At 45.3% G+C, this 24,290-nt stretch overlaps 1 protein-coding gene and 1 long non-coding RNA gene across 2 annotated transcripts in view; one reads left to right on the top strand and one right to left on the bottom strand.

Moving 5' to 3' along the window:
* The window catches only part of LOC144762277 (uncharacterized), a 59,861-nt gene extending 38,612 nt beyond the window's left edge, over positions 1-21,249 (bottom strand). Inside the window, exon 1 of the long non-coding RNA XR_013596074.1 lies at positions 21,142-21,249. This is a non-coding gene — a long non-coding RNA (uncharacterized LOC144762277). The remainder of the gene's footprint in view (positions 1-21,141) is intronic.
* The window catches only part of LOC144762276 (ATP-binding cassette sub-family C member 10-like), a 1,522,948-nt gene that overhangs the window by 900,508 nt on the left and 598,150 nt on the right, over positions 1-24,290 (top strand). Inside the window, exon 11 of the mRNA XM_078647417.1 lies at positions 903-1,001. Within this exon, the coding sequence (XP_078503543.1) occupies positions 903-1,001 (99 nt within the window). The remainder of the gene's footprint in view (positions 1-902; positions 1,002-24,290) is intronic.

The following is a 24,290-nucleotide window of genomic DNA, read 5'->3' as shown; positions in this document are numbered from 1 at the left end:
TCGGAGGATGGTGATGATGTTAACATTTTGCCCCCCCCCTGGAAAAATGTCTGCGGACGCCCATGGTTGTGTAGCTACCTCAATCTGGTGATTAGAGTTGTACCAAGAAAGCATTGTTTTCTCTTTTTAAAGATAACAGGTTGGTCAAGCATTGTTTTATTGTGTGGTATTGTGATTGTGCTTAGACTGGGGCCTTAACTCCTCTGATATCTCCCTTAGTATATCTTGGACAGTTTAGCTTTGCTGTTCGGAGGCTGCTCTGAGGCTTATGTGCTAAAAGTGTGTACTTGGTTCTCATTTTTGGGTACATTGATAGGTCTGATCATGATCCGTGGGAGGAAAAAAGGCCCCAATAGACACAGTTAGGTTACTGGACAGTTGGGTTTCCAGTAACCCTTGCTTGCTCTCAGACCCACAAATCAGCTCCCATTATCTTAAAAGTATTGTACTATTGCTAAATGTCTAACCTCACAGCACCTCCTGGTTAATCCTCCAAACTGAGAGTGTCAGGTGCTAAAAGGCAATACTTGCCCATTAATTTCAGTACAAATGTTTTGTGGTACCCGAGCACTAGTAGTAAATGAGAGTAACCTTAATAGTTACTGCCCAATAACCTCCGATCGCAAGAAAAGGGCTCACATACCACAGTATAAGTGCAAAAAAGCTGGTTCACATCAATGAAAAACTGTGACCGATTACCATCAAGAAGTAGCTGTTGATAACTTTGTACATATTAAGTATGGTAACATATGCCACATTAATTCTGTAAGATATTCCATGTTGAAGGGGAAATTCTCTGAATCCAAGTACAATTGTAGCAAAATGTATATGTAAATACCAGGCACACAGTTAGAATGAAAAGTCCACTATATATTCTATATACACTATATATTCTGTTTCAGATTTTACCAGCTGGTGACCAGACTAAAGTGGGGGAAAATGGGGTCACCCTCAGTGGGGGACAGAAGGCTCGAATCGCCCTGGCAAGAGCAATATATCAGGTGAGTAACTGACACCAATCGTTTTTTTCATATTCCTAAGAAAATGTGTGAGCATTATGCTGAATGCCCCTCTAGCATTCAGGGAACCCACTAATACATTTATGTTTCTTTACCCTGATGTGAGTATATCATTGTTTGTCCAGCTCTAACACCTACAAGCCCCTCATCACAAAATGCCTTGCCTTACACATGCAGTCACCTAACATTTTAATTAAAGTTACAGATCATCCAAAGACATATACTATCAACAATGACACTGACCAAGAAATTTCATCAGAATTATGCTCATGTGATCACACAGTGAAATATAAAAACATTATCTGATAGTGTGGATGAAACTGGCAGTGGCCCATATAAAGTCAATAGTAATGGTATGAATATCGCCCCAGTAAGGTAATCAGAAAGTACGGGCTAGTAATAGTGATGGGCCAAAGGCATTGACAGCGTTTCAACCTGGAGTGATTATCAGGTCATCATCAGGACCTAAAGAATGTGGAGTACATGCACCTTTTTGGACCATTCATGAAAGACCGTCAAGATGACATCAGAAATATCATCTTTTGGGAAAAAATGACTATAGCATACCTAGTAGAACTGCTCTAGTTAAGTTGAAATTGTCATATGGCCATTCCCACCCTTATAAGTACCCTGGAGTCTCCTACCGGATTCACAAGCAAAGTCTTTAACTGGTTCTCCTCCTACCCTTTCACCTGACACAATTTTATTTACATACGAACCTCCATGTTACAAAACATCTTCATCACCTGTTCACATGGACACCTCCAGGTCACAAACAATCCCAATCACGTGTGGAGTTCCACTGGGTTCCATACAATCTCCTGTCATCTTCAACATGGAGCCACTGTGGTGATGATACAATACTGTGCTTGAAAGTCTCTGCCTCGTCAGACATCCAAGGCCTAAAACACTGCTTGCATAGCATCCAGTCTTGGATGTCCAAGCCCTACCTGAAGTTCAACCCAACCAAGTTAGATTTACTGTTATTTACCAAGAACAAGAAACAGTTCATTCCTGGCTTAATGACATGAACCTTGATGGCTTCAAACCCCAACTTTCACTGGAGGTCAAGTCACTAGGATTCACCCTGAGCACCAGCCTCACCAGAACTGCTTTTCAAAGGCAAAGGCCTAATAAGGCTTAGCGGAGGGGGCGGGGGGGCTTTAGTGCCCCCCTCCCCCTTTTTATTTTATTTGTCCCTGAGGGATGGAGCCCCGGGCCGATTTGAGCTCAGGGAGGGCAACTGCACTCCTCCGCCCCCTTAGATTTTGGCCCGGGGATGGGGTCCACGGAGCCCACAAAGGCTCGGGGGGTAACAATGTCCTTGCTTCAGTATCTGGATGGCGTTAACACCCTGCTCCATGGCCAGCCAGAAACTGACACCCCTTAAGGGCATAATACATCCTGCAGTATGTCTCATCCATATGATCACATCACCCCCCTCCTGGTGGAACTTTATTAGATTCCCTTGCTAGCCTGCAGTAGCTACAAAACCAACTGCATAATTTATAAAGTCATCACAACCAGCACCCCGCTTACTTTACAGGAAAACTCAGAATCTCTGGTGGTTCTTGACACGCCCATAGCTAGAATATCATCAGACTGGAAACTGAGAAGTGTAAAAAACTAAAAACAAGGCAGCAGGCATTTTCCATCTATGAACCTAGGATCTGGAACATCATTCCAGCACCAACTAGAACCGCCCCGTTCCTGTCCAATTTAAGAAAGAGTTGAAGACTCACTTCTCTAAAGAATATTACATCACAATTCATTATTCACAGTACACAACCCAGCTACTTCTCCTATCGCTCGTTAATACAAAATAAATACCACATACATACATACAACCATAATTCCTATATTACTTTCAGAAATGTCCGTGATCACATTGAGTGTAAAATGCTTCTACAAGTCCTCATTGCAATAGATAAGACAGGTGTGTATCCCCTCTACATTCTGCAAATTTGTTTATTTGTGAATGACGCCGGTTTCAAAAAGCTAACATTTGCAACAACTTGTTTTTTTTATTTTTTATACCAAGACCTTTATTGATACAGTACGTCAATGTTACACGGCTTGGTGCCTACAATCCAACGTGGGCCGGCAGCGCATCAACTCGTTGCAGAAATGTTATATAGCGACAGTGCAATACAATTATATAAAATACACAGCAAGTCGCCTACAACCACTGTGGGACTGCCGCGTTAACAATAAAATTTTGGTCTCAGATTTTGTTTTTGCTACTGTAGAACATTCTCAAACCAGAACTGGATCATTCCACTACCGCACTCCTCGCCCTGCCGACATTAAAGTGTAAAGAAACATATGGTGCCTACGCTGCTCAATCATAATTGGAGATCAGTCTAAGCAACAGACAGTCAAAACCACTCAATCTTCTATTTGTGCATTCAAATAGGTGGTAAGATACACCCAGTAGTCCTTAGGTCTGGATCTAGGCGGTAGTGATTCTTCATAAGTTCGGAGTGTGTCTTGGCAGTGCGCCATGTCCTTCAGCCACTGCTTGACCAATGGTACCCCAGTGCTCTCCCAGTACATGGAGATCCTTCACTTGGCCAGTAGCAAGGCCACCGCGCAGAACCTACATTTCGCTGCTTTCACATTTCCCAGTAACCCCAACAGACAACAGCGGATTGTACACGCAACAGTAACTCCCACCATCTCAGATAATTTAGCCACAACCTCGGTCTAGTAGGTCTGTATTCCCGCACATTGCCATGCTAAATGTATAAAGTCAGCTTGATTTTGACCACAGCGTTTGCAACGGGCTTCATCACGGAGACCATTGTGATAAGTGAGCAATCTATCTCCCAATCTTTATCTGCGAGGGGAACCGCCAGTATTGCGTTCCATCTATCTTGAGCTCTGGTCGCTTTACAGCCTATTTGAGCCTGCGCTCTTTTGTAGAGCCGTGAGACTAAGTGTGCGTTGTTGGGGTTTGTTAGAAGGAATTGTAATGTATCCATAGTTAACGGTTCATTTGGAAAGGTTAGGTAATACTGCTTGATCGCTCCCTTTAGCCTGTGGAACGTAAAGCGAAACAACAAAGTTGGGTTTTGTATATAATTCAGGTCTTGTTCCGTAATGAATACCCCGTCCTTATATAAGTCACCCATGGAGGCTATCCCCACCTGTTTTAGGAGACCCATACCTACAGTTTCAGCCGTTACCAGTTGATCTGTTCGGATGATGGTGTAGCGGCAGTACAGGAGCATACATGGGCAGTTTATGCATCAGTTGGCCCAATCGTTTCCATGCAGCGTTTGTGGTGTCAATCGTATTGATGTTGTTGCTGTGGAGTGGAGGCCTGTGATGTGTGATGATGGCGTCTAGTGGGACCGGTTCCGCGTCACCCTCCTCAACAGCTGCATGTGTCAAATATGGGGTTTTGTGGTACCAGTGGGTAGCGAACTGGGCCTGGGCACAGAGGTAATAGAGTAAGAAGTCAGGAACGCCCCACCCACCTTTATCGTAGGGCAGTGTCAACACAGCTAGGATAATACGCGCTTGCTTACCTGCCCATATAAGCTTCAACACCATTGTGGTCAAACACTTGAAGACTTCCCTTGGTGGTTGGATGGGAATATTATTGAAGAGGTATAGTAGTTTAGGAAGTATTACCATCTTTACGATCGCTATTCTATCAGCTAGTGATAATGGGAGCTGAATCCATTTTGTGACCTTTTCCTCTAGTCTGTTTATTGTCCTGCCATAGTTTGTCCGTATGACTAATTACGGGTCTCTGTGGAACCATATGCCCAGGTAGCGTATTGGGTCTGTCTGCCATTCTAATGGGTATTCAACCGGGTGCGGTAGGGTAGTGTCAGTCAGTGGGAATATAGAGGACTTGTCCCAGTTTATATGTAGTCCCGAATATCCACCAAATGTAATGTATGCGCGTAAAAGGGAGTCCAGGTTTTGTGCGGGGTCGCGGACATATAGCAACATATCGTCCGCATATAAGTATATATGCAAGGGCCAACTCGGGAATTGGAGCGCCAGGTGATGGTGTCGCTGCCGTACTATACAGGCCAGGGGCTCCAGGGCCAGAGCTAACAGAAGAGGGGATAGGGGGCAGCCCTGCATTGTCCCTCTTACTATCGCAAAAGACTCCGATACATAGCCATTGATCTTAACCCTAGCCGTGAGTTTGGTGTATAACAGCTGGATCCATTGAATGAAAATGAGGGGGAATCCCATTCTGTGGAGGATTGTGATTAGATAGGACCATTCAATGGAATCGAACGCCTTTGCGGCATCCAGCATCACCGCCACAGCTTTAGTGGTTGGGCTCAAGTAATGGGAAAACGCAAAGAGCGTCCTGGTGTTGTGCGCGGTGTTTCTAGAGGGTATGAACCCTGATTGATCCGGTAGGACCAGATTTACCATTAGTGGTTGTAATCGCGTGGCGAGGGTTTTAGCGAGTATTTTCGAGTCCACATTTAGCAGAGACAGGGGGCGATAAGAATTGCATCTATCAGGGTTTTTTTCAGGCTTAAGAAGCGCAATTATCATTGCTTCGCGCAATGTAGCTGGGAGTATCTGTTCTTCATGGGCAGCACCAAACATTGCAACTAAACGAGGCGCCAGGATATCTTTATACATTTTATAGAATTCACAAGTGAACCCGTCAGGGCCTGGAGCTTTGCCGTTTGGCACTGACTGGATCACTTCTATTACCTCCTCCACAGTTATCGGCATAGACAAGTATTGTCTTTGAGCGTCTGACAGCCAGGCAATGGCAATGTCATCTAGATAATGTAATGTGTCCCGCTGTGTAGCTACCGGTCGTGGTGTGTACAAGTCTCTATAGTTTTGGACAAAGCTCTGCAGTATTCCCATCTGATCTGTATGTGTAACACCGTCGTCTCCAGTAATCTGTGTGACAGTGTGCGTTGTACGGCCAGCACAAATTTTGGACGCCACTACTCGCCCAGGTCGACCTCCTTCCCCATATGCCCTGGCTATGTGTTTTTTATTTAAGTATTTAATCTCATCGGCTGCGAAAGCTTGATGCTCTGTTAGTGTGTTTCTGATTTCGCTAAGTGTCGATGGTTTTGGTGTACGCTCATATTGACGTTCTAGTGTGCTAAGTTTGGACTCACAACGCTTCAGCTGCGTTCTAATGTCACGTAATATCCCCGCAGTCGTGCTGATGCAAACCCCACGGATTGTGGCTTCCCATAAGAGTCCAGCGTCATCTGTCGATGTTTCATTCAGGTGGAAATACTCCTTAATTGCCTTTGCTATGGTATCCGCATAGAGGGAGTCAGTTAGTGCTGCAGCATTGAATCTCCAATTGTATGGTGGTGGTGTATAATTTGGAATTAGTAAGGACAGTTTTATGGGGTTGTGGTCCGAGAGAGTTTTGGGCATGTGTTTTATTGCCTGGGTCCACAATAATAATTCATCTGAGCCCAACCAGTAATCAATACGCGACCAGCTGCTATGCGCTGCTGACGTGTGTGTCGCTTCTGTAACCCCCGGATGGCGCATTCTCCATATGTCTTTTATATCTAGATCTGACATGACATCTTTCAATTTGGCTCGTGCTTGCGTGTGGTGTTCTGTCGTGTTACCTGATCTGTCCACACTATCATCTAAGGCAATATTCAGGTCACCTCCCCAAAGCAATACCTGATCAGCCTCAGAGGTTAACCGCAGTCCTAGGTCATGAAAAAAGTTAGGAGCATCTGTGTTTGGACCGTATATATTGACCAGTGTCAACGGTCTACCCCGCAGTCTACCCCTTAGTATTATGTAACGGCCATACTCGTCTAGAGTAGTCGAGTCAATTTTGAAGTTTGTGCCTTTCTTCACTAGTATGGAGACCCCTCTAGAGTAAGATGAGTATTTGGAGCTGTGTATCGATTCCGCCCATCTCCTTCCCACCTGTGTATGCGAGTGTGGAGCTTTGTGTGTTTCTTGGAACATAACAATGTCAATGTGCCATCTGTCCAGGCAGGCAAATATCCGACGTATCTTTCTCGGATTGGTAAAGCCTCTAATGTTCCAGGTAAGGAAGTTTAACGAAGGTGTAGTCAGTGTAGAAGTAGTCATTTTATCTGTTAGTATAATCTGAAGTTGTTCCCTGTCTGATCCAGACAATACCCCCTTGTGAGGTGCAACCAATAATGTATTACGGCACAATACAGCAAACAGTAGGTGTATCTCGGCAGGGTGTTGGCAGTGCATCCTAAGCAGTCTGATTCATAAACTAAAACATCACCCTTCATCCCCCACCCCCTGCCCACATCAGCAGCCCAATCCTGCTGAAGCCATACCCCAAATAAACAACCCAATTGCATAGAACTTTCGTGGGGGTCACCCATGGGGGGGTCCGCCCGGGCTGCGCATCTCCATCCCAACTAGCGGATGTGGACGAACACAACTATTTATCAGCAACCAAATTGGTACATCATATAGTACTGAATAAGAAGCGGACTGTGCAGCGTATATAGGCCACTGGTGCCATAGTAACCGTTAAGATATGTAGTCCTTCCTGATAAGAATAAGGTACAGTAATCAAGCGTAGTACCGCTCCCCGTTCCCCACTGCAATATAATGACAAGCTATACAGTGTAGGGCATGAATACGCAGATTATCATTTGTAAAGCGCCCAACTAGTTGACGCTGTGTCTCCCAGAGGATCGTCAGTCGCATATTTACACCAAGTGTCTCCTCCCCATCAGTACAGTGTTCGCCAGCTTACAGTGAAAATACATCTTTCAAAGGAGGACATACAGTGCATTTTTATACATTGTTCTCTGTTCCTTATACCCTCAAGGCAGCAACAAGTGGTCAGTCGTGGCAGCCCCCGCTCCCATAAGCTTTCGTGTCGGGGTGTGCAGAGGTCCTGTAGGTCCCAACCCCCATCTGTGGTCGAAACCGCGCTCAGTGGCCAGGGAGAGGTGTGCACAGGTTCGTAGTTCACACTATCAAAACAGCTCAGAGGTCTCAGATATCTGGTAGCTATGTCCGTCATCAATTAAGAAGAATGTACACGTTAGACTTACCACCACCAGCGACATCTCATCATTTTAGACCCCGGCACAAAGTGACGGAGGAGGTGCAGCATCTACACCCCAGCTGCTCTTCTCCACCAAGTGTCATGAGAGCGTAACGTTACCACCACGACCGTTCAATCTTCATCCTGAGATTGGGCCTGACGCTTGCTGTCTTTGCGATGGGTTATAATCTTCTTTATGAAGTCATTTGCTGCCCTAGGTGAGAGAAGCAGTGTCGATTTTCCTTCCCAGGTGACCTTCAAGCGTGCCGGGTAGAGCATGGCATATTCAATTTGTAGATCGCGTAGTTTTGCCTTGGCGCCATTAAACTCCTTGCGGGCCTGCTGTACAGCCTGTGTGTAGTCAGGGTAGAATTCGAGCTGGTTGTTTTGGTAGTGGACATCTTTCTGCTCCCTTGCCATTCTCAAAATAACATCGTGGTCTCTATAGTTTAATATGCGAGCCACTATCGGTCTGGGTGAAGCGCCTGGCGGCGGTCGTGGTGCCAATGTTCGATGAGCTCTCTCCACAATAAAGACTGGAGACATTTTCTCTCTACCAAACAGAGCGAGGCACATTTCCTCCACGTAAGCTTCCATGTTGCCAATATTTGTCGATTCCGGCACGCCCGCTATTCGGACGTTGTTGCGGCGTGATCTGGCTTCCAAATCCTCCGCCTTGGATTTGATCCCCTCTAATATCTTCTCGAAGCGGTGCATTTGGAAGTACTCACATGAGCCTCGTCTTCCACCACTGATATCCGAGTTTCAGCCTTGTCCAACCTCTCGCCGTGTCGGTCCACCTTGGCTGCCATAGTGTCCATGCGAGTAGTGAGGTGATCTAGCTTGCCATGAATGTCCTGTAGGCTCGTCTGGATGGCTTTCAGCATAGACTCCATGCCTTTGGGTGAGGTCTGCTCCGCATCAGTTTCCGTGTCCGAGTGTGATGTTGGGCCTCTAGTTGGTCTGCGTTGTTCAAAGGTGAGTTTAGGTTGCTGCCTATCTGGCTTCCCCATTGTTTGTCCGCGTTTTTTCGCAGGGTATGCGAGGCAGTAAGGTAGACGTATGTTCCAGATCTATCAGCACAGCACAGCAGTGACACTGCAGCGCAAAACGTGGTCGTGCGGAAATGGCGCCCAAAATGACCTGGTTGTGAGATGAATCTGAAAATCGCTGGCTGAGGCGGTGGCGACCGACAGTAGTCGGGTGTCTCCTCGTCTGAACGGTCATGAACCGTGGCACAGCCACCTGCATCCAAGTGAAGAGTCAGCTAGGTCAGAAAGGAGATTCCAAACGAGTCATCTCATGAGCAATGCTGTCCGGGGCCACACACATCGCTCACATTGCGCGCGTTGATATGGGACACTTAACAATCCTGGCGAGCAATGAGCATATCAGTTGTTTATGATGACTCGTAGTGTACTGTCACCAGTGAAACAGGTCCGCCGCGCCGCGTTGTCAACTGGGCCGCAGTCCACGTTATGGCAGTGTTCAGAGCGCTAGTAGTGTTCCCAGCGCAAGAGAGTCAATGTCTTCAAGGCACAATCCTGTCCAGTAGCTATATTGCCTGTTTGCCAGTTGTCACTGCGACCAGCTTGCTATGAGGCAGAGTCGGCAGCCGAAAGCACTGATTCCTGTGAGGTCTGCTCATCCACGTATAGCATCACGGGCAGTTACCGCTAGCTTGGAGCTACGGCTCATGCGTTTTATCGTTTGTAAGCCGCATCACAGGGGGGTGAGACTTGTGTCGGCAGCAAACTCAGTCGTTTAACAATAATTGTGAGCTTATGGTGTTCCAGGGGTCACACAGCCCTGCTCGGCGGTTATCAGCTGTACTTTCAGGGCTGTAAGCAGTGTAGATCTGCCGTGGGTACCTTAGTCCGCAACAATATCCTTGGGCGCCGCCATCTTAGTTCCCGGTTTCGCGCCGTTATCTGCCTCCAGCGCGGTACTGCGCAATGTATTTCTTTAAGACTTTCGGGCCACAGCGTGGGTAATGAGCACTCGTTCGGGCCATATTAATGCGAAAGATGCATGCCCGAGATTGCAACCTCTTGCAACCAGTGCTGGAAGGAACGCTCGGGGCCATCGGATGTACTGCGGGCCGCCATCTTGGGAATTTATCCGTGTTAGAAGGGGGAGGTCGGGAATTGCAATGAGACCGTCCAGCCACCGAATTGCCCGCTCATTTAGCGGGTACAGAGGGGGGGGAGTGGGGTTTTTCCTCCAGCTCCGGTCTCTACGCTGTGGGTCTACGGCCAGAGAGCCGGCGTAAATTACAAAGTTGTTGCGGTGCAGGCGCCATCTTACCCGCTCCGTGTGATGTCCTGGGGTACACTTTCACTGCAAATTTCACCGCTCATGGCATCAGTCCAGCGGCTAAACCTCCCGTATGTGGTGCACCGCTCATTCCGCTTGCAGATCATGTGCAGCAAAGTTATATCCGGTTGCTAAAAACGGAAAAAATCATGCCATTTATCGTCCGTCCGGCGGAGCTGTCTGTTCAGCCAGCCATCCCGCAGTGCGCCCTCTAGCACCCCCACATTTGCAACAACTTTCAAAGATCTTTCGCGTACACTCAGTATTGGATTAATACACAATGGTCCCCTGTCGTTTATATAACTAGTTTGCTCAGACACCTCTGAATGACATTAGGTCAGATGGGTTGAATGAATATTCATTTAGTGGGTTAGTGTTACTGTGATAGTGCTGTGAAACATTTTTAATTGTAAAACTGTTATTTGTTGCAGCAATGATCATACTACACTGACTGAGCAGGTCTGTGTAATTTCTATGCAGGAAAACTGTATATAAACACGTGATTTTGGAGTGCGCCATGTTTTTATTGGCCTTTACAAGGGTTGCTGTCGTATTTCTTACTGATTTTGCTGTACATTTAAGACTTAGGGCCTGATTTAGAGTTTGACAGACTGGGTTAACCCGTCACAAACGTGACAGATACCCCGTCCGTCGGATTACAAGGCCATTATGTCCTATGGCACTTGTAATATGGCGTACGGGATATCCGTCATGTTTGTGACGGAGTAACCCATCTGTCCAACTTTAAATCAGGCCCTTGGTCTATTTCTGATTTTGCCTATTTTTTGTGTTATGGTATTTACTTTGAGCCTTCATGGCATATGGTTTCCCTTTATTGATTCTTCTGAATTCTTTTTTTTTTTTTTAAACCTTCTTTTTCAAATTTGCATTATTACAGTTACAAGAACCCCCCCCCACCCCCAATTGGCATCAGAACAACACGTATACACATCGACTGTCTCATTAAGGCACTTTTGTTGGATATAGGCTTCACCAAGATACGCGTAAACCGACGAGGCATAGCAGAATAACATACATATAAAAAGGTACTTCTGAATTCTTGAAATAAACCTTCATGTTTTTTCTAATTTCACTTTTGATCTCCCTTTTTGAGTCAGTCCTTTCTTATTCACTTTATTTTTGATATGCTCTTCTCAACCTTATCTATGGGACACATTGCCTCATGACTTGAGGTTAAGAATGCACCCAGTCCACCCAACATTTGGGCTCACTATTATATTATGGATTTTAGGGGTAGAGCACCCGAAGTAGGATGCTTACTCACACTTTGGCATATGATTATTTGCTACCTCGATATTAGCTACTTCTTTTTTCCGGACTTGCCAATAAGGAAAAATCTATTTGTTTACTCTTGTCTTATCTAAGATTCAAGGACGCTGTGACTTTTGCATCTTTAAACGTTTCTTTACTCTCCAAATGGACTTTTGGCATTCCCTCATCCCTATTCCTAAACTATGAATACCTCTAACCCTTTATGAAGTTGAACTGGCACACTCCTACCGCTCTTCCTCCTGGAAGTGTCCTTCAGCAGGTGATTGCCTACTTGGAAGATGACCTGAGGAGTATTAGACTGTCTAGACAGAACAGAGACACAGTAGGGGGAGGGCAGCATCAGCTGGTACCTTCCCATATGGAATGAGAACAGTGCTATGGTTTAGTCAAAACCGTACCCATCTTTGGCAGGCTCAAGTGGATTCACTACAAATGTATTTATACATTACATCAGTATGGATTTATGTATTTATTTATTTGAACATTTTTATAGAGCGCGAACAAGACCCAAAAAGGGTATCAGAGCGCTATCCAGAGTTAGCACCAGCAAGTATACAAAATATAAACCAGTAAGCAAAGTTACAACCTGTGGGAAAACATTCAAAATTAAAGAGTATAGTGTTACTGAGGTGCCATAGAGCGCTTCTAGTGAAAATATCATACAATAGAACGAACCAAGATGTGCAATGTGCCACAAAGAATTTTAACAGAAGGAAGGAACTAGCACAATGAACAGTCAATACAGTTAAAATAGCTATCTAGGACTTGGACAACAAGAGGGCAAAAACATATAATGGAATATCAGTGAAAATAATTAAAGGTTTTTGTTCTTGACAAAACACATGAGCATGATCATCGCGTTAACGTTCATTCATTAGTAGCCTTTTGACCAGTTTTTTAAAGTGAGTCGTGGATGGATTGGATCTGATCTTGGATGGCAAGGAGTTCCTGATTCTCAGGGCAAGACCGCTGAACGCACAGGGGTATGATTTTTTCTTTTTGAATCTTGGAGGTTTCAAGAGGAGGGTGGATGAACTTCTGAGGTACCGGCTGGCAGTGGTGTGGAATTTAATACAATCTCTAACTTGTGTATGGGGTAGGTTGCTTCATAAACCTACTTGTCCTGTAACACAATCCACTTGCCCCTCTGGTGCCAGTAGTGGAGCGACAAATTATAGCAGCAATCTCATTATACAGGAGCTATGATATAATCTCTCTGATTAGGTCAGGGCTCATACCATAGTATTGTTTGAATACTTGCAATCCCCTTATGTTGCCATGTTTCCGCAGATCTACATAATGGGGCTGAAGGTAGTGGTAGGCAATAGTTCCAGGGCTTAAATGCCTTTTTGAGTCTGTGCAATCCTACTAACTTGCATGTTATAAGGGTTTTCAACAACTCTTCTCTAATCTTTTCTCATACTGAGAAACGTTGAAAATGTATGCATGACAATGGCAGACATAAACCTTCTTCCAGAGTTTGGGGGGGGGAAGTGGTGGAAGGAAAGTGAACTTGCAAAGACTCAGATTTTCGTATGAGCAAATCTACACATGCATGTTTGCTCATGCTAAAATGCAGTTCACAAATATTTTCCAGAAGTACCATTTCTTTTCCTACTTTTGTAAATTCTTGGCAATGCACGAAAGCCGTATAGCTGCACTTATACCATGGGTGCCCTTTTGAGACCTTCTTTAATAATTGCCCCCCTAATTTGGTCTGGCGTTGACAGCGACCTTTTGTGTTTATTAACCCCTTCCATGCGTCGGACAGCCGGGGGCCGTCCGAACCACGCCCACGCCATAAATCACCCGCACCGCGGCGGAATTTTCGCCGCGGTCAAGGGGTTACAATTTGGTGCCTCTCTCTGTATGCCTGTCTTCACTGTGAGTGACTGCATTCTGCTCTTTCACAAGGAGCATATCGGCACTCAAAGTACTTTTGTTCAGTACCAGTAACTACTGTGGCAGTGTGTGCTTTTTAAGACCAAAAAATAATTTTTGCTTTTGCCAATGTTTGTTATAATGGTGAGGGCCTTGCAGCTCCCCACATCAATATGGTTTTACAAAAACCATGCCAAAGCTGACCACCAATTTCAGACCTACTGGCTTTGCCAATGCTTGTTTATTTTTGTTTTCCATAATCTTATTGAAATTGGTTACACTGATTTTCCATTATGAATACTTTTGGGAAATACTAGCATGCATCAACATGTGTTAATAAAGGATGCTGCAAAGAAATGGTACCTGAAATTTTACAGCAGTTTAGCAAAATGCTTTTTTCCTGCTTTCATTTTTTTTTATGAACATTGTATTTTGATAGCAAAGAATCATCAATCTTGCTTTCAAACTGCTGCAAATATTTGCATCAAATCACAGAGCATTCTGGGAGCATTAAACATAACCTCATATTGCTAAACTTTGAAAACGTGTGTACACATTTTTATACTGGAACCACAGTCGGTAGTGCTGTCGGAGCTTACAACTTTTACTTGGAGCGCGCACCCTAATAATAAAGGCTTTCAATTAATGAACCATAAATACAAGTTTGAACAGCATAAACATATGGGAAAAAATATTACCTTAACTGCAGACAGTGCCCTTCCCTGATCCATAATGTGGTCCTACAAACTTTCAGCCAAAGGGTTTGTGCTGCAGGGGGTTGAACCTACTTGTCCCAAGGACAAAATACACATGAACATTTGTTGCCCTTGACCCCAAACAATATGTCCATGGCATTGGGCTATAGGAATTCCACATCCCTGGGCTGGAGCCCGATAGCTCAAGTTTATTTGCAAGGTAGTATGGGGTGTTGTGGTGAATGGCTTTATGCGTCAGACAAGCTATCTTTAGTCGGATTGCCGCTTCAATGGATAACCAATTTAGCTGCAGCAAGTCGGGTGAAATGTGATCAAATTACCTCAAGCCCAAATGTCTGGCTGATGCATGCAAGGTAGCTCTGAGTGGGGCCAAGCTAGCTTTGGGAAGTCCTGCTAGGGTCACCAGCCCATATTCTAATCTAGGGCTAATCAGAGATTGAACCGCCGGCCTGAGATCTTCAGGGGATAGAAATGGTTTGATTTTCTTCAGTGTGTTGATTTGGAAATTAGCACCTCTATTAGTAGCACTCGTGCGTGCTTGCTTATTTAGGTGTTTATCCAAGGTGATACCTAAAATTTGGCAGAGTCTACAACGTGAGGTGTACAGTTCAGAGCAGTTAAGTGTTTAATCCAGTGAAGTGTAGGAGCTGAGTGATTAGGTGGGGTGAACAAAAGAAATTCAGTTTAGAGCATATTTAGTAGGAGATCGAGCTAACCATTGTTGAGTTTGGGCAAGTGCAGCATTTAAAGTTTTTATGTCATCTTGCGAGGAGATCTTAAGGTACAATTGCGTGTCATCCGCATACATGTGGTATTGAATGTTCGCTCTGTTCAGAATGACTTCAAGAGGCTCCATAAATAGGTTAAATAGCGTGGGTGAAAGCGTAGAACCTTGGGGGACTCCAATCAGGACAGGGGTATTGGAAGCGAGGGCATGATTAACTTTGACCATTTGCGTGCGGTTGTGAAGGAAGGAGGCAAACCAGTTTAGGACCGGGCCTACAAATCCCAGCCTATGTTGTAGGAGATCAATCAGGTTTTAATGATTGATGGTATTGAAAGCTGAGGACAAGTCTCGAAGGATCAGGAGACATGGGACATTTTGGCCAAGGGCTCTCACGGCGTCATCAACAATGTGAGTTAGTGCCGTTTCAATGCTGTGCCCTGATCTGAATCCTGATTGATGAGGATCCAGGAGTTGATATTTCTCAATGTGTTTGCAGAGCTGCAAATGTACGCCTTTTTCAAGCACTTTAGCTAGAGTCATACTGCTGGTGATATGTCGAAAATTGTTTGGATCGGATAGGTCCACATTGGGCTTTTTAGGAATGGGAGTAACTTGCCCAACTTTTAGGCAGTCCGGAATCTTTCCCTGTAAGAGGGATTCATGAATGATCCTGGACCAAAGAGGGAGAAAGGCTGGGATTAAATCTTTATAGAGTTTGGGGAGTAGAGGATCATCAAAGTGGTTAGAGGGTTTGTTGGATGACATGTTGCGCAGAATCTCAGAGCAATCTGGTAGGAGAAATCTTCTCAAAGAGGCGTTGTTTTTGAGAGAGCTGCCCAAAGGCGAGTATATTGTCGTGGATTTTGCCACCTCCCCTAATCCTGCGGACGGTATCATCACCACTAGGGAGCAGGGGTAGCGTAGCAGAGCTCTGGTTAGAAGATTGGTTAGATTGTTCCTTAATCATTTTGAAAAGTCTTTTTGGTCTATTTTTTGGCTCTATCCAGCTGAGTTCTGAAGTGTTCGATTTTAGCCATGCAAGTGTGTTTGTTGTAGACTCTTCTCACTTTCCTCAATTAAGAAAGCTTAGAGGTGGAAGGTGAGTTTCTCCAGAGTCTCTCTGAGAACCTTAGATTGCGCCATTCATCATTCAGGGCACAATTAAACCATGGTTTAGAAGGTTTGACTGGGATCTTTTTGAGCTGGGTCTGAGCAATAGAGTCAAGAATGTTAGAGAACGTATTCATGTAATGTTCAGAAAGATCGTCAAGGTTGGTCAAATTTGGGTGGGGTTGAAGTCTATTTTTGGTGATAGAAGTTATCATGATAATGTCGAGGTCTCTCATGTTGCGAGTCAGTTGTTTCGCTTTTAGGGGTTGACCCTATCAAGCCGTTCCCTTGTCTAGGATTAGGAAGGGAATTTGATAACGATTAGACTAGTCACAAGGTAGTATTTCACCTATTTTTATGGAGTTTTCTTTGGCAATGATGAGGTCGAGAGTGGCACCTTTTTTGTGAGTAGGGCCTTTGCTGAACTGTGAGAAATTGAGGAAAGAGAGGAAAGTCTTAAAAGAACAGACCATTGCATCATTTGTGTCATTCCAATGAAGGTTGAAGTCTCCGAGGAATATGTGGCAGAGTTGATCTGAGCTCGAGCTAAGGACTTCCATGATGTGCTCAATGAAGACTAGATTGCCACCAGGAGGGTGATAGGTCGCATGCAGCACAAATCTTCTTGCCTTTGTTCCAGATTCCAGAGACTAGCTGTTCACAGGAGGATAAAACAGTGCATGTGGATTGTTTTACTATTAGGTTGGAACAGTGAATGCAGGCAATACCCCCTCCTATTTTATCCTGTCGATCACTTCTGATAACGGCGGGAAGGATTAAGATGTCAAGAATAGGGGATGAAGTATCATTGAGCCAGGTTTCAGTGATGATCAGAAGGTCCAGGGTATGCGCAATGATGAGATCAGAAATATCAGCTGCATTTTTCACAACTGATCTACAATTGAGTAGCATTGAGTTGATGTGCAGGTTGGAAGTGAACACTTCTTGAGAGGAGGTGTTTATGTGAAGTAGATTCTCAGTGTTCACATTACTGAATTTAGGGCTTGGTTCCCTGTCAGGGTCTGCAGTGATTGTGGGGATGTTGAGAGTGGAGTTGGGTTGAGAGACCTTCTTTGAGTCAGTGTAGGTCCCAAGCAGGATGAGAATATCTTCATCCGATAGCTGAGGTAAGGGTCTTTGGGGCCGAGACTGGTGGTTAGGTAGAGGCCTACAGCTCCAGCTGGTGCTACGATAGGGGCAGAAGGCGGTGAGGTCTTTGGTTTCGTGCAGTTTCTGTGAATGTAGATATCATTCCTCTGCGCGGTGGGTGATAGCCAACGCTTCTCCATCTTCAAGGAGAGCTGTAGAATGCTGTGCACCAACTTCTTGACTACAGAGATATCATGTTTAAGGTCATCAATCCTATTCTCAAGGTCATGATTATTCAAGCAATTATTCGCAGGAGTAGCCCGCGCAAATAGGACAGGTTCCACTGTGGTATGGTTAGTTGAGGGTTGGATAGGACCATTGGCACAGTTATATAGGGAGCTAGGGTCATAATCAAGATAGGAAACAGAGCTAGGAGTAGGAGTAGGTAAAGGCAGAGTGGAATTCGGAGGAGTGGAGGGTGAAGAGGTGTATAGTGGAAGTGTGGATGAGTATCTGTTTTTGGTCTGCGTGTAGGAGACATCAGTACATTTCCGGGCCCTGCGACTGGAAGATCCAGAGCCTAAGGGGAGAGTATCCGATCCTATCTGACTGTTGGGGTTGGGAGGGTGTTCAACACACCCGTTGTTAGAGCGAAATGCAAGTGACATAGGGGATTGAGGAAAGGAGGTGATGCAAGGTAAAGGAGTAACAGTGGTGCGGATGGCAACAAAGTGTGAGGTACTTAGGTCAATTAAGACTTCGTCAGCACGAGACATATATGGATTTTTCGGGGTCATGATGTGGGGAGTAGGGGTAGCCTCTGTTAAGTTGGGTCAAGCTGTTGGAGGCGTGATAACAGACTCTAGCTTGGATAATGGGACTTAGGGGCTGTCAATCACCTCAGGATCAGAGCCAGAGAGCGGCATGTTTTGACTGCTGGTGGAGGTATTAGAGGTATTGCTGTTAGTTAGATTGTTCTTGAACCTCAAGAAGGCATAATTGAAACACTTGAGGTTCAGGTCAGAGGCTTGGATAAGGACGTTGCCATTATTGTTAAGGGAGATAGTCAGCTCCGCCATAAGGGCCGGGGATGGAAGCAGCAGCGTCACTAGGGTTGGTGTCACCCGGTGCGGGTAACTCATGGTGTCACCCCCTCACGACTTTCTAAGCTGCCACTGCAGTCTGCCAGGATGGACAATAAGGCAGCAGGATGAAGACCGGCCAGCAAAGCAGGCATATTTCAGCCATAGCAGTTCACTTCATAGTATACGTATGAAGTGAACTAACTGTGAAGTGAACCACCTGCAAGTGAAGTGATGAGTTCAAGGAAATGCCTGGCCTGCTGCTCCCTGCCTTGAGCAATGAATCAGGCAGCTGGCCGTGTGCAACTGCAAGCACAATACACCGCCCGGGTCAAGACTAGCCTAGGAGGCTGGAAGGGCGGGGCCGGACAGGGTCTTCTGGTTTTCTTTTTTTTATGCGTTTTTATATAGCGCAGACATTACCCAAAGGCGTCAGAGCGCTTCACAATAGGAACAGTAATGAAACATGAGGAGAAAATTACAAGTGAACAAATTACAAAAGCAAACGTTAAGTTACAAGAGGCAAAAGTGACAATTGTGAGCAAACAAAATAAATGAGGTTGCAAACGGTGCATTACAGGAGGAAAAAGTGACATGTGTGCAGGTTACAAGTGCTTAAAAGATAAACTATGACTGAAGGCAGGTTTTGAATTTTCCAATCCCTGAATCTAAGAGCTTCACATCCACTGTCTGAATGCCAGATGCATTATCTACACGAGTAATTAAACTAATAACAATGTATAAAAGCAATTACTAATGCGTCTTTATTACTAAAGGAACACTTTTGTGAAAAATTTGAATAATGAAATACTGAGCAAAAAGCACTATTTCTAAACTTATACCTTAGTATAGCATGCAATTCCTTAAAGATGGTTTATAATTCATTAAGCAGGTATATTACAAGGATGGTAACCTGAGACCTATCTCACTCAAGAATGTCTGCAATGAAAGCAGTAACTCGCTGAGCTTCAAAAGTAAAATACAAATCTGTGACCTGCATGGTGCATGCTTCACTTTGCAGCTGGGACATCACATTAACTCTGTCTCTTTATACTTTGTATGAGTCAGGCCGGCCTGTAACTAGACTGCACACAGATCTCGCCAGCAAGTGTATTCACCACCAAAGTTATCTTACAGCTACAATCAATGCTTTGGAATTTGTTGGGTAAGCAAAGATCTCTGCACCAGGTGTCTACAGTCTAACCCCAATAAACTATTTTAAAGTGAAGTCTGCTCAAGAGAAAACAAAGTACAATTAGAAGTGGTATAATACTGCAATATATGGTAGACACTCAAGCACAAGAACAAACGTTACGTTCGTAGGCAATGGTGGCACTTGTGCAAGTATCAAAGCAAACAAAATGCCATTAAAGCGCAGTCCCCAGCAACACTCACTCGAAAAATCTGCCAAGGTGCCCTTTTTGTCAACTGGAGAGCATCGTTATATTCTCACCCAGGTAGATTTGTCCACACACCCACTGTGTTAATAAGTGCACAAAATCTGATAGTCTTTCTGTAGAGCATCATCCCCATTGGGCACACCATGAGATCTGCCTGCATTCCTATTGTGCTAGAAGGGGCATGGGCTACACCTTTTGTGAAACAAAACGCCCACTGTACATCCAGACAGAACACGGTCTGTCTAAATAACCACCTTAGACATCCGTACTGCTTTACAAAAGAGACACGATGAACACTGCGGAAACAACACCCTCCCTTTAGCATTATAAACCCATAGAATGTGCGAATACCGGTTGTATTGAATCTGCACAACATTGTGTTCACAACGATTGAAGGGATCAATCAAGTACAGATGGGGGAGAGAGTTGTTTCTTCACCTAGATATTACAGGGGGGCTCCTTCATGTTTAGGCACAGGGAGGGAGATGTGTGGTTTGGCCAGAATGAAGCTCCGTGTGTTGGGTGTCCCTGCCGAGACTGCAACCCGGCTATCCAGCTTCCGGGTCGGCCGCCCTACAGGGCAGCGCGAAGCAGACAGGTGTCCGGCAGTGGGCAGTGGCGCTTGATGGTGGCTGAAAGGTGGGCTTCAATGGTTACTGCTTTTCGAGTGGCCCCGACTCGAGACCTTGTGGTGGTTGGCTAGGATGGTAAGGTACCCCACTCTAGCGTGTCATAGGGTGGTGCCTGTGATACTAACTGTCTGAACCCCCCACCCCTATAACGACTTAAGAAAGGGTGGGGACTGGGAGACCTTTAGAATTAGCATGCAGGTGGCAGGCCCGCTCCTGGTGTTTGGTATTAACAGGCTCCCTCTGACCGGCTGGCAGGGTACAGCAGGAAAGCACTTCCTATACATGAGTTGAACTCTTCCTTTAGAACAACAGTCTCGACATGGCTGCAATTGTTGGGAGGAAGTGCGCAGCACAGAAGGCCTTGCTGAATCATGCTAAGAAGAAAGTCCTTCTTTGTGTCAGTTCTCTTCCACAAGCCATCTTGTCTAAGATTTTTTCATGTCCACATCGAGGGTGTTGATTTAAAAGGATAATCTCTTTCAGAGCCCTGCGCTCAGCGCTGATTACTAGGTGATAATGAGAGCTTGTTTTGACACTACACACCGTGTTTTCAATCAGCGTTCGCAAGTCGCACTTAGGGGGCACACCATGAGGTGTGGGGGGGGGGAGGCCCAGGCCTATCGTCGTGACTGACAGTCTGCCCAAGGAAGAAAGCTTTAGTTAGCCTGGTGGTGCACGGTGCACCTGCCCGAAGAAGACGGCGGTGTTTTCGTTCGTTTGTGCAGTAAAAAAAGCATGGATGTACTACTAACTGAATCATGATCAGTTCATTTGTGTGCCACTGCACTGCCACATTTTTAACTTAGTATTCTAATAAATAAATATGTTATTTCATTCTCTCTCTCTCACCTCACTGTCCCAAATTTGAAGGGGAGACTGGAGAGACCACGACGGCGCTTGCGAATCCAATCGCGATATAGAAGGATGTCTGGTGATGTCGTCGTCGGTATTATCAATTCTTTATTCTCAGGACGATGCATGCACCACTGCGCATGCTCCGACCTCTTGCGGGCGCGTGACCGCCGGCCGTGACACGTCAGAGCAGCAGGTGCTCGGGGGCTGTCCCAGGGCCATCATTACCGTGGTAGCGCGAATTAGATTGACGGTCCTGGACTGGTACTGGGTACGCGGCGTACGCCGTGCCGCAGGCATCTGCAGCCCACCAGCACACCAGTGACGATCCATCATCCGGATCATCAGGTACGTCATCTGGTGCGGTGCGTCGTGCGTTCTTGGCGCGGGGTGGCATGCGCGGTGCGCTTGCACTAGTGGCCACTGCCAGCTAACAGTACTTACTAGATTCATTGGGCAGCAGTAATAGTAAGTAATAGCTAACTTACTAGATTGGTGTCACCCCCAGATGGGGTGACACCCGGTGCGGTCCACACCCCCCGCACCCCCCTAGTGACGCCACTGGATGGAAGCGTAGTTAAACAAAAACCATGCAGAGTTTTGGTCTATTTGGAGTGCAGCATGGAGGTAAGGGTCTTTCTCCACTGCCCTCTTCTGTTAGTGTAGAAGATGAGATCAGTAACTATAGTGCCCTTATTTGAGATATATGTGTCAGATATTAGAGTTTCGGGACACCTCTTGAGGATATTGTGCTTGAAAGTCTTCTTAGCCTTTACTGAAAGGTTGGGAGGGTAGATGATCTTAACCGAGTTTACGCCCGATTGGACAAAGGGGTTAGAAGCATGATAAGTATTTTGTGCCATGTTGCCTGATGTGCGTATTGGGCAGCAATTAAAGGATACAAAAGAAAATAAGGGGTGTCTAGGAAGCCCCGTTTAGTAGGGGGTCCTATTCAAGGGAAGGGAAGCTAGCATCCACTCACCCGTGAGTGTTGACAATGCCACCGCAAGGGGGCCCTCGGAAGGCAGGGGACGGTAGATTGGGATGGGGATCCCAGCAATATGGGAGTAAGCCTGAGGTAGCAAAGATACCAATTTTCAAAGCGGAATCATAACTAAAATGATGAACTTCCGGGTGTTTAATGATATTGTCCCATGGTTGAGAATATTGTCCTGGCTGCGTACCTTCGGCTGATTTATACTTTGACTCATAATAAGTGAGTATATTCTTCTTGGCGCTGCCAGAGTGGTGTTATAAGTTATTAGTGGACTTAGATTTTCAATAGGTGAGTATAAAAGGAGAGTATGTTCAGCTTTGCGCTGCCAGAGCGGTGAGATGAGTGGGTAATGAATTCTGAGCTAATGATAGGCGTAGGTATTTATTTTGCCAGTGTTGTCATAAATCTATTATCAGTGCATGGGGTAGCTATCTGGGCAAATAATTATTTCAGAATACTTTCTTTAAGAGCTAATCAGGTGAAAAATACTTTTGTTTTAAGAAACTACTCAGGTGAACATCAATGTCGTCAGAATATGGATCCTGAGAATACCTGCCCCAGAAGTTGAAGAGGGTCTGGTTTAGGTGAAAAATACATTTTGTTTTTAAAGAAAAACTACTCAGGTGAACAACAATGTTGTTTGAGCAGGGGTCCTGCGAGTACCTGCTTCAGAAGTTAAAGAGGTTCTCGATCAGATCAACTTTGAGGCCATTTTGAGCGGTGGCCATTTTGAGTATTAGCTAAAAAGTGAATGAATAACCTTGACAGGCTCCTTTTTGAGGCTTGTTTGAGATACGTAGAATAGACAGAGACACACAGACTAAAAGAGGACAATACCTCGAAGCCACTATTGAGCTGCCATTGTTGCAGGGAGGTTATAGTTATCAAAGCCACTTACCCTGTCCAAGTAAAAAACCCGGTGGAAGCTACACTCATTAGCACCAGGCAAAGACAGCATGAAGCGGAGAGCAGCCTCTTTTGCACAGAACACCGCTAGGCATCTGTTGCAGGCAATTTGGCACAGAATATTGCAGAGGCAGCTGCAACAAAGTAGCTGGCCCGCTCGTCGATCCCTTCCATTCCAGCTACGTGAACACTCTCCCAGCAGCTTGGGAGACCGATGATTGACATCTTCAATAGAAAGGGTCTCAGGGCGAAGCGCAAACAAGCGCCCGCGAGCACACTTAAAATGCTGATGTAAACATGAATGGATCCGGGCAGCAAAAAGCACCCAGAGGCGGCAGTGAGGTCTTCGGCCGGGGTGAGAGAACGTCGTCCCCTGCGGCATCAATGAAGATCAAGGAATAAAGATTTGGAAGCCGAGATATCCGATCCCCAGGTGAAAGACCCCCTATCCCCAACCCACGCAGTTCACATTATTATTCCTTTGCTACAACTGTTACATACGATCCAGGAGCACGCACATATTCAGGCATTGTGGTTTAAGGTGAACAATACAAAACCCTGTTCTCCTTTATGTGACCTTCTTTACCATTATCCATCCCTTTTTAGGTGGAGCTTGGGCAGTGCATGCGCTGCTCTCTGAGGCATTCTGTATTCCCTGCCCACTCTCCGCCCATATTTTTCATTGGCTTATGTTATTCTCCTTTTTAAATGCTGGCTTCTGATTCGTTAATAGGCTTCTTAGTCCCTCCTTAGTACTGCCATGTCTTCATTTGTAACCTCCCATGCGGACTGGCCCTTTTACCTCTGTTGTTACATAGTATGCTTGTTTAGTCTGTAAGCACTATTTTCTTTAATGAGTTTCTCCTAGTCCAGTCTTTCCTGTAACATTGAGCGCGCCATGCACGCTTTCACTTTCCAAGCAGCCTGGGACAATGGTGGCAGCTTCTTTGAAATGAAATAGGTTTCGCATTTACAAGAGTTTGAGCTATTGGCATTGTAAATGACAATGCCTTTTATGTATGTGTTAATTATCAAAACAGATACGTAAAAGGTATTGTCATTTACAATGCCAATAGCTTACACTCTTGCAAATGTGAGACCTATTACATTGCGAATGCTTGTTGTATTTACGGCATACTGGGGCCACATATGCAACATAAAGTCCACCCTCTCAACATGTTATAATTGCCTTTCTCATGGTCAACCACCAGATTATATTACAGTGGCTGGTCCATCTGCAAAA

This window comes from Lissotriton helveticus, chromosome 6, assembly GCF_964261635.1.
Source record: "Lissotriton helveticus chromosome 6, aLisHel1.1, whole genome shotgun sequence".
In the NCBI taxonomy this organism is placed as follows: Eukaryota; Metazoa; Chordata; class Amphibia; order Caudata; family Salamandridae; genus Lissotriton; species Lissotriton helveticus.
This window is presented reverse-complemented; position numbering and strand designations above follow the sequence as displayed.